The 10,724-nt window shown below is 37.6% G+C and overlaps 1 protein-coding gene across 1 annotated transcript; it reads right to left on the reverse strand.

Moving 5' to 3' along the window:
• Nucleotides 1-3,120: 3,120 nt before the first annotated feature.
• On the reverse strand, nucleotides 3,121-5,067 carry LOC120113032. Its single transcript, XM_039133521.1, has 2 exons — nucleotides 4,100-5,067; nucleotides 3,121-3,470 (listed from the first exon to the last, which is right to left on the reverse strand). The coding sequence occupies exons 1-2, from the start codon at nucleotides 4,966-4,968 to the stop codon at nucleotides 3,365-3,367; spliced, it is 975 nt and encodes a 324-aa protein (XP_038989449.1). The 5' UTR covers nucleotides 4,969-5,067; the 3' UTR covers nucleotides 3,121-3,364.
• Nucleotides 5,068-10,724: the final 5,657 nt, after the last annotated feature.

Here is a 10,724-nt window from a genome sequence, read left to right on the forward strand (position 1 = left end):
GAGAGAGAGAGAGAGAGGCGGGGGGGCAGCTGTTGCGCGCGGACTTTATATTGAAAGAAGTTGCTTTTTACCAAAAAAAAAGAAGTTGCCCGGCTTTAACACAGTTTTTTGGTCCGGACGAACCAACTATAGAGGGGTATTTGGTGACCTTGGGCCTCATCAAGGCTTCCCTTCTCCTCAAAGTTATTCTTTAGTAGATCAGAACATAGATGGATAGGACTTGTAATGGAGTCCCGAAAAACAAATAATTTTTTTCTGAGCCTGTATCATTTTTTTAGGTTCTTTTTAGTATTGTATAAGTACGTAAGATTTTTTTAGTAAATAACTGATGTGAGACTAAATATATGCCCATACAGATCTTCATGAATAACCGTATAACTATTTAAATATATAAATCTTCTACTTATGATAGTGCAGGATAATTGTCGATATATAATTCATTTGTTTCTATTGAAAATTGTGGCAGATTTTGGTAGATTTATACAAATATTGCATTAGGTATTTGAGATTCGTGGACAAGATGTAGATGCATCTCACCAAAAGTGTTTTGCTAGAATATAATAAGTTTGGAGTTTGAGATAATCTTCATATGCAATTAATGATCTCATCAATGGAACACCATAATGATTTTCATTAGTGTTTTATTACTCTACAAATTCTGCTGAAGTTGTAACTCAAAATTTTGAGTGTCCTTAAATATTACAACAGAGCAAACTACTAATGCTAAGACACCATTCGCTAGAGATCCTCATTTTCTGAAAGTTGGACAACATGCTGTCCTGTTTACCAAGGTATTATCCTCTTTCTTGCTACAGCCTTGTTAACATCTATAACTTTTATCATGTTTCGAATATTTTGTACAGGGTGATAGTTAGGATCATAATCTTTTATGTGATGGTTTAGATAGCACATGACTATATCAAATTAACCACTCAAAGGAAAGGAATTCATCTATAAAATAAAATTTCTTTAGCCTCCTCAAAGATCCATGACGCAATTATTCTCATATCAGAGCAATACACCCAGAACATGAATGTGCATGTACATGCTAGTACCCGTCAAAACATGAAATTTCTTTTATTATGTCAGCATCCAACTCTTTTACATATATGACTGGGTTTTCTAGTGAGCCTGGTAAATCTTTGAATCCATCCTAACATTTCAAATTGTTTTTGCAGTCTTATTATTGATGGTGTCTTGCCAAAAAGCAATGCAGGAGTCCATGATCCATGGGCAATGGGTCTCTCGACCACTTATTTCTCATGACAGATATGAACATGTACATATCCATGTTGGATGTGAAGTTTAAATCTGAATCTTCTACATAGGCTCTTAAGCATCTCCTGAAAATTCGATTTATTTTTGATGATTGGATATATAAACACAAACTAATCTGGTGGCTATTCTGTTATTAGCTTAAATTTCTCAAAATTTGGGAATCAAAGGCTGGTTAAAAGAGGAGTCTAAATTTCCGAATAAACAGCCATATTAGTTTAAAGTTCTTAACATGTTGGGATTAGATTCCAAAATTCCATTGAAAATTCTACTAGATAGCCTTATTAGTTTAAATTTCTCGATATGCAGGGATTAAAATCTGAAATTCTGCTAAAATTTCTTTTAAATAACCTTATTAATTTGAATGTCTTAATATGTGGACATTAGGGCGTGAAATCTTGTTGAAATTTCTAACACAGAGTCAATGCATGTTGACTTTCTCGTGGTATCCTATGACATATTGAAAAGCAGGGAATTGGATCGGTACATATGTTAAGTTAGGCACCAAAATTAAAGAATGGCACGGTTCGCCTATGAAATTCTAGGACTTTTGGTGAATTCTAAGAATTTCTAGGAACCTTTTCAGAAGATATATATACATACAATTATTTATGGCCCATGTCCAAAACCGTAAGTGAGGGCATAACTTTGGATGGTCCTCATCTACTTTTACCTTTAGTTTCGTGAGACTTTTATTGAAGATCTGAGCTTTCTTTTCTCTATTCTCCAAAACTCTCTTCTATCCGAGTTCTAGATGAATGCTGTAATGAAGTTCGGTTTTGAATACCACCTACCGCATGCACAGTTCATGGAAGGATCGTTATATTTTAGGAAAAAGCCGCCAAGCAACCCATGCATCTTATGTTGGCAAATCTTTTTCTAAAGATAACCTTATATGGCATGCAATCTATCGATAATCTTTCTTCTTTCTTTATTTACTACTATTTTTACGTGCTATTCTGAGAATAATTCTCGATTTTTTGTTTTTCAGGAACTCAAAAGGTAAGCCATGGTTATTGTTTCTTTTCTTTTCTAGTTTCCTCCCCTCTTTTCAATTTCTTTCACTGCCATCTCATTTTTTTCTAATATATCTCTCTCTGAACCAGTCTGGAATGATGTGAGAACTATTACTCATTCTTAACAACTTCCTTTGCCTGGTTTTGCACATCGTAGATCCATCAAAGTGAAAGGAGAATTTAGACTAAACTTCATCTGTTCCTGCTTCTGCCATGATGTGAGATCTCAATCTTGATCCATCCATAGCGGTAAGATATATTTGCCTTTCTACATGATATCATGGCCTGCCAAAATAAGACAGCAATTTGGTGGGGTTTGGGTTCTGGTTTCCTGTCAGGGGACCATCAAATACCTATTTGTAACTAAAAAATTTACTCCATCAATTCATGGTTGTATACATAAATCTATTTTGACAGCTTCTTTTTGTCAACCACTTCCTCTTTAATATGACAAGTTTTTACATATCCTTTCTCACTATGAAGGGGGACACAATCATCCAAACTCCAAGTTATAATTCTTCAATTGTAGGAGATTCTTTTCCCCCCTCTCTTGATCTTTTATCCTTTTCTTGCATCTCCAATTGCCAAGGATGATAAATTGATCAAACTTTATACAAGACCAGATGCATTGGGAGAGCAACTCAGAATTGAATAACTTGAAGTCTAGAATAAGGCTCTACTGGATATTTTGCATGCGAATATGGCATCATCATACATTTCTTACCTCTAACAATTCGATTCAGATGTTCAAGAAACAACATCAACTGAACATTGATGTTTGTGCTAACATTCCAACCACAATGAACAACATCCTATGGATGCATCCTGATTAAATTTTGAAAGGATCATCAGGTAAAGAAATAGCTTCAGTTTTCCTCCAAAATCTTCTGTTGATCTATGGAAAGTACAATGCTTGTGATTCCAAACAGTGACACTTGATCAACATAGTTTAATTATCGAACCTCGGTTCATATAACATAGCAAAAGAACGAAGATAAGTACCTATACAGGCCATGCTGGTACACTTCAACTGATCATATTATCAAACAATCCCAGAACTAAAACAGGGGTTGCTACAGGATAGTTGTATGGTTTCCCTTCACAACAGAGTCGCCCTCAATTTTCCCTGGCTTTGTTTTTCTTCGCGCGCGAAAGAAGCAATAGCAGCCACTTATTTTCCTGGAACAACAAAGGAATATGTTAATGAATTATGCAGCAAGTGAAATTATTTATCGATCAGTTAATCAATTTTCTCCTGCTACCTAAATTATCTTATCCAGCATATTCAGCTTGCAATCTTGCTTCGAATCATTTTGCATATTGCTGCAATATAATTTAAAACTTCCTCAGATTTTAGTTTTGTTGTATCTATTTCACTTATTGACATACATATTGTTCTGTCATATTTCAGGCAGTAGCAAATCTATGCATTTAACAATCAAGAGGAAAAGGGACAAAAGGGGAGAAAGTATATGAAGTTGGATTCTGAGAATGCAGAATCTATACATCTCCTGTATTTGATCAATGATTTCCACAAAAGACAAAAAAAGTATGCATGCTCTTAAACAAAAATTAAGTTCCTCTGAGAAATTCAATTATCCAACCATATATTATTTTATATCAGAACTGGTTATATATGTTCAAAGGACTTTAATACTTCCAAAGAGTCTTTTAAAAATCCAGTTTCAGATTACTTTTCAAGGGAAACATTATGTTTCAACTGTTTTGAAAGAAATGGTTTATTGATTGCAATTTTTTTCTCAAAAAACAAAAATGATCGCAAAATTTTCATTCTAGGAAAGGCTTACCTGCTTCTGCTGCTGCTGTCGGAGCTGCTGCCGCTGCTGCTTCCCTTTTCTTCTAATGCGTTCTTTCTCCACCAGTCTCGATCTGTACTCTTCTCGAGCCCACCTTTCTCCCCTTCTACCAACATGGGCTTTGGCGAGACCTTCGCACACGTACCAGAGCCTCCAATGCTCTTCCTTTTCGTAGTCAGAGAACTTGGAAGGAACATCTTTAGAAGGAAACCTCCGGTGTCCATACTGTCACTCCTCGACATCCTTCTCATTCCTTTCTTCGTCTTCTCCTTCCTATCCTTCTCCTTCTTAGTCTTATCCTTCGGCAATTCTCTACCTCTCACCAACGTTTCATGCGCAGCTCTTGCCATCCTTGGTGGCTCCACAAGATCTCTCAGAGAGAGCTCGTAAGCCGTCTCCGGCATATCTCGGACCATATTCAACATCTCTTGCCGGTATCCGGCAATGACCTGCGCTTGTGGGGTGGGATAAAGAAACCGGTCTTTAACATCATGGTGGTGGCAGCGGCTGTGATCATGGATTGGAGAAGACTCGGCTGATCGAGTCATGGGTGATCCTGGCTTCGTCCACAGCGGTGGCGATGCAACATCTGAGTCATCGTCATCTTCTTTTGCCACCCATCTGAACTCCTCCTCATCATCTTGGTCGCCATGAAGATTCGGCGGAGTTCTTCGTTGCCATGCGCCAAACTTACGATCATCCGATTTGCCGAAGTATCCATAACTGCCTTTAATTCTCTCAGCCCATGTCCCGTACTCGATTCCATCCGAAGAATTCAGCTCACCGCTCGCCCTGTGGATCGGATTGTGGAAAGTGAACTGGTTTCCGGCCTGGAATTCTCGCCGTCGGTGAGGGATCATGGTGTAGAGAGAGAGAGAGAGAGAGGGAGAGAGAGAAGATTGGTGGTGATGGTGTGGAGAGGGAGGGCCAAAGTCTGTGCTTAATTACTTTCCTTTTCCCCTCTAAAATTAATTGTTTGCTTCGGGTGGGGTTGGAAGGTGGGAAAAAAGTCTTTGTTTTCTAGATGAGTGCTCACGTAAGTGGTGTTGACGTCTTTATTGCCTTCTTTCTCTGAAAGAGACCTCCTTAAATCCCACATCTCCCTTTTCTTTGGCGTACTCATATGTGGCGTAATTCTCATTTCAAGAAAGAGAGCGAGAGAGAGAAGGCAAGCTTGGCTAAAATTAAATGACCATCCTATCTCCAATTAATCAATCTAATACAGCCTTCATCTCCACCATTTTTCTAAAGGTAAACTCTTTTTACTTGAATAATTTTTTTATAGGTCAGATTTCACCGCCTAATCAATGGGTTCATGGACTTTTGCTTCCAAGACTTGGGTGATGAACAGATGGTCACGCTAGATCGACCCAAACTTGCGGGATGGGTCATGTTAGCATTCAGGCTCCAGTTTAGGTCTTCGGCTCGCAGATTTCGACCTAGCCCCCTAGCTAGACCCAAACCAATTGAAATTGGACCAAATATAGATTTCGACCTTCATTGGGTCAGGCCGAGGTTTCGTGTCAAGCTAGACACACTCATCTAATGGACCCACTTCACTTTTAGGCCGTTTAGAATGGGCTGATAGTTTATTTGTTGATGACTCCAAAGGAAAGGATAAGGAAGTTATGACATCAGCTCAGATCTTAGAATTAAAAAGAAATAGATGCTTCGGATCTAAATTCGCAACACAGACTTGAGACACACGGTAATCATAGTTCCATTTCAACACGTCATTATTATTGTATATATTAGAGAAGGTTAAGTTTGGATACTTGGGAACCCAGCATTAGACCCGGGTCCGGTCCTCACGGTCCCACCACTCCTTGTCATGAATTATTGCAATGAAGAAATGACACCTAAGTTTAGGTGAAAATTGACCTGCTCACTTTGCCAGCCAAATCCATAGTAATATTAATCGAATTCCATAGTTATATTATGGTTCATGATGGCAAACCTAACTATTTTGATGGAATTCGACCCAAAATTGCTTCATCGAGCAACTGCTGCTCGCGTCTCATGTCTTGCATGCTTGTAGGAATCGGTGATATAAGCCAAAGATGGATGAATTGTTTTCTTCTATTTTTTTCTCCTAAGAAATAGGGTGAAAATGCAGCCATGAAGGTCATAATCTCGATTTTTGCAAGTAGAAAGACATGTCCATCATCCGAGCTAAAACCAGTTAGTCTAGTAAATTCAATTGCATGAAATTATATAACAGCTTATTGGATCTACTCAGACCACTTGTTTCACCTTTTTGATCAAGAGGCTACCATGCCGACCAATTACGTACAAAGCCTAGCGTAATCCTAAGAGATTGCTTGGGTTATAAATAATGGTTCTATCTTATCCCTAGTTCCCCTTCTTGTTTTTTTTCTCATTTTTGTTTTTATCTGTTCTATTATATAATTTAATTTTCTTTTAATAACGTATGCAAGGTCGCTAGCTTATCCCCCAAGACTCTCCAATCTCTTAATGATTCACCACCCCAGGTGTCCATGTCATTTGCATCACACCACAAATGCCTCAACATTGCAGAACACTACAATAGTTCAAAAATCTTGGAACATATTGACCGCAGTTGAACACGAGGTTTGGAAAAAACACACCACCAAGTGATCGGGACACGCCCACGTATCGTCCAATTCCAATGAACTAATGCATGACTTCATATCCAGACGAGCAATAGCTGTCTTCCCCGGACATCACACGCGTGTTAACAGTAGTCAACATTGTTGTCTCTTTCTAGAAAGCCGTATACAACCCCAATTGTGCATGAAATGCAACAACTCAGGAGCTCACTGCACACGTACTTCCATCGAATCGGTCCGTAGTCAGTCCCAATAAATTTATACTGCAGTGCCTTCTAGTCCATATAGATCCATCCAGAACTTCATCCAAAATAGCTACCCGAAAGATATTAATTGGATTTCTTGATCCTGTATAAGTATCCAAAATCTATCCAGCGAATAACCGATGTAGGACTAAACATACGTCCGTACGAGTACTCACATGAAACTGTGCATAGATGTACGTGATTCTATCATGATGCTACTTGATGCGTATTAAGATATGTATTTGGTTGGTAGGCCATGAGTTTGGCTTTGGAAAGCAAGAATCTTGTTAAGCCGTCCCTTGAGATTTTATTCCCATATCAACAAAATTATAATAGGTTTTGAAGAGCAAATGGCTTGCGCCCACGAGCAACGCCGCAAAGGAGATAGTACAAGTCTTCTTTGATGATAAATCTGACTCCACCACTCCACTTAATAAAGTCCATAAAAAAGGCTTCATTAGTTTAATATGGTATCACTATCTTCCCTTGCACCATGTCTTTGCTAAGCAATGGCTAATCGTGGGATTCTTGAGATTATAGAATGAGATCTTAGAGTAGACTCGGCAGTTGGATTAGATTCTTGTTTTGAACTGGGCTCCACACTTTAGATTACAGGAGCATATGTGAGTGTGAAAGCAAAGATAGGACCAATTCTAGATAGAATATTTTGGTACAAGATTATCACACTTGAAAAGTTACATCAAGTATTGGTTTACTGGTTCCTCTGACAAGATTTAAAAGGCTATAAAGTTTTAAAATAATTAGGCGAGCACAAGTGGCATTGTTATGATAGCATTGTCAAAGCTTAAAGCACCCGAAAGCAAGGGCAGGAGAAGAGTAACTTTCTTGAACTAGATTGGCAACAAAGGACAGATTCTTCAGCATTAAATTTTATGCAATTCACATTGATATGAATGGCATCAATAATATTTAGCTAGTGGCAGATTTTGAAATCCTAAATTTGACATCTTTCCCCCATTTAAAATGATTGAAGATGACTTCACTAATCTTGAGAAAGTTACAGCAGATGCATCTGCCAAATAAAAAAAAACTATCACTGATATGGTAGCACGGTTGGAACGGGGCTAAGATTTCACCGGAGTGGCTCAGATTCGAAATGCACGAACATCGATTAAATGCGAGGACCGGATGCCTCCCGCTTGATTTGCTCGGTGGAATCGTCATCTGATCTAGCAGTACTTAGATGATGCTATTGTGACGTAGTCACACGTGGAAGGGGCTGCCACGTTGGTGAAGCTCCTCCGCAGATGGGAAGATTATGAGTAAAACTTGTCTGTTCGTATCGAATATTTTCTAGCAGAAAGGGGGCAGTGAGAGTTGCTACCCTCTTTTTTTTTCCAAGAAAAAAAATAAAATAAAATAAAAGAAGAAAGAACTAGGTTCCAGACAAAATCCAGTGTTGTACATGGCACAGTTTAACTTCTTTTTGATGCATTAAAAAATAAAAGAAAGAAAAGTAACTGTACCATGTACATAAGGGCAGATTGGACCAACACTGTTTTGTCATTTGTAGTTTACTTGTTTGCTGAAATGCACTTAAATAGAGAATAATAACCACGGAAGATACCAAGGCTAATCACGATAGATGAAAACTTCCAAAAATCCAATCCTAGCACAATTTCCAAGGGTTTTACTGTCTAACAATTAATGTAGATATGCACAGTATAGCCAATGTTTCGTTCTCATCAGTCACAATCATCATTACTGATAGAGTGATAGTGTTTCAGTGTTTCAGACATAAGTTGGAGAGAGAAGAGTAGGCCATACTTATTTTGAAATTAGACGGTGTGCATGAGTTCCTACTATGTGGTGTCCATAGGTGGCAAAATTAGTCACAGCATGCATACAAGAACCAGATGAGATATGAGATTCTTCTTTCGGACTTTGAAAAGTAATGGAGTCCAGCATTTACCTAACTTCAAATAAAAGGCTGAAGCTAAGAGCACAGTCCTTTTCCATCAACAGCGGTCTTTTTCTCATATTAATATCAGGAGTTGGACGAAGTATGGAAACGGGAAGGGTTATAGAAGAGAAATAGGCTTTATCTAGGAAACGGAAATTTTATATTAGTAGGAAAATCCCAATATATACCGATAATCTAGTGCAATAAAAGGATTTAGGGCTTGTTTGGTTCACGAGAAAAGAGAAAAAAAATGTGGTCAAAGGAAAGTAATGAGATGCCTCTTATTTGGTTAGAGTTTTCAAATGAGAGAGATGGAAAAGTTGTATTCCCATAGAAATATGATTCATACATTTCATGGAAAAGTCTTTTCCATGAGAAACATAGGAATGTTACTTTCCTATGAGACGGAAATCACTCCATTTTTATTTTTTTCCAAAAAGAACCTTCAGCATTAAAAAAACATTAATGAAGCATTAAAGACCTAATTTTTATTAAGGGCATAATAGGAATTATACATAACTTTTCTAGAAAAGTGGATGGCCAACCAAACATAAGCACTTTGAAAATTTATCACTTTCCCATGGTCAACCAAACATGCCAAAAGTACTTTCCTCTTCTTATGAATTTATTTCCCAGGAATTATATTCCTAGGAGGGAAAATGCTTTCCGCAAACCAAACGAACCCTTAGTTCTCAGGTCTCTCATTCTTTTGATCAAATCTGGATCATAACAAAGACAAGAGAAATTAAAACACATAAAAAAAGGCGAGCAACCACATAGAAAGAGACAGAGTATAATTAGTAAGGATAACATCTCATTAAATGGAATATACCTCCTGATTATCAGCATAAATAGATGTTTTTCCCCTTTTCTTGAAGTTCCAGGTTCATTTCAATGCTTGATAAACAGTTAATATGGCCCAACTTCATTGATGTTCCAGCTCATCCAATTATTATTTTGGACCAAGATGTTTCTCAACCTGGCACAAGTAATTAGTTGTGTCAATAATTTGGTGTCGTTTTCAGGTTTTGTCATCATCAGGAATCCTGTGAAAAGAACAGATGGGCATGGCATCCTTGGAACCCAAGCTACAGTTACGGAATTAACCTATGAGAACTCAGCCGTGCCATATGTTCAGAAGTAGGATGAGAACCTGATGATAATAATTGGAACAAGATAAAGTGTAGTTCATTAGTTAATGCATAAATTAAAGGTGATATCTACTCAAGGAAGTTGAAACTAAGGCCTGCCACGAAGTCTTTTGCATAATAAATGCATGTGAAATTATGAAATAGTTGAATGCTTTGATTGTTTAGAGGCTGATAAATAATAACACAAAGGTCACTTTAACAACAATACAGCCGTACTATGGTTATGTATTATATTATGCATGGCCCATAAGTGGCAAGAAGCAAGTAAGAAACAAGCAAAAAATTAAAGAAAGATACGGAAAAGGAGCCCTCAGATGTTCGGATCCAAATATATTTTTCTGTCCTCCCAGGTTGCAATGGAAGTTCAAGAGCGGGAGGATTAGAGAAGTGGTAACATCACCATGGCAACATCTCATCCTAGAATTTCAAAGCAGGTGTTATAAGGCTAAAAAAATTTGTGGTTGCTGCCTCTGTTTCCCTTCTCATTACCCTTAAAGATCGGTAGATATAATTAGTAGAACATGCCTTGATCATTAAATTTCTTCAAATTAACCTTGGTCTCGACAGATCCCTTCAAGTTTTTCGCTTGCTCATGAAATACTAATATAACAAATTTCGACAATATTTGTATCAGTAACATATCATTGCATTCATATCTCTGCAGTATTATACAGCAGCCTCATTTGATTTCAAGCAATCTGAGAA

The sequence above is a fragment of the Phoenix dactylifera genome, chromosome 14, assembly GCF_009389715.1.
Source record: "Phoenix dactylifera cultivar Barhee BC4 chromosome 14, palm_55x_up_171113_PBpolish2nd_filt_p, whole genome shotgun sequence".
Classification (NCBI taxonomy): Eukaryota; Viridiplantae; Streptophyta; class Magnoliopsida; order Arecales; family Arecaceae; genus Phoenix; species Phoenix dactylifera.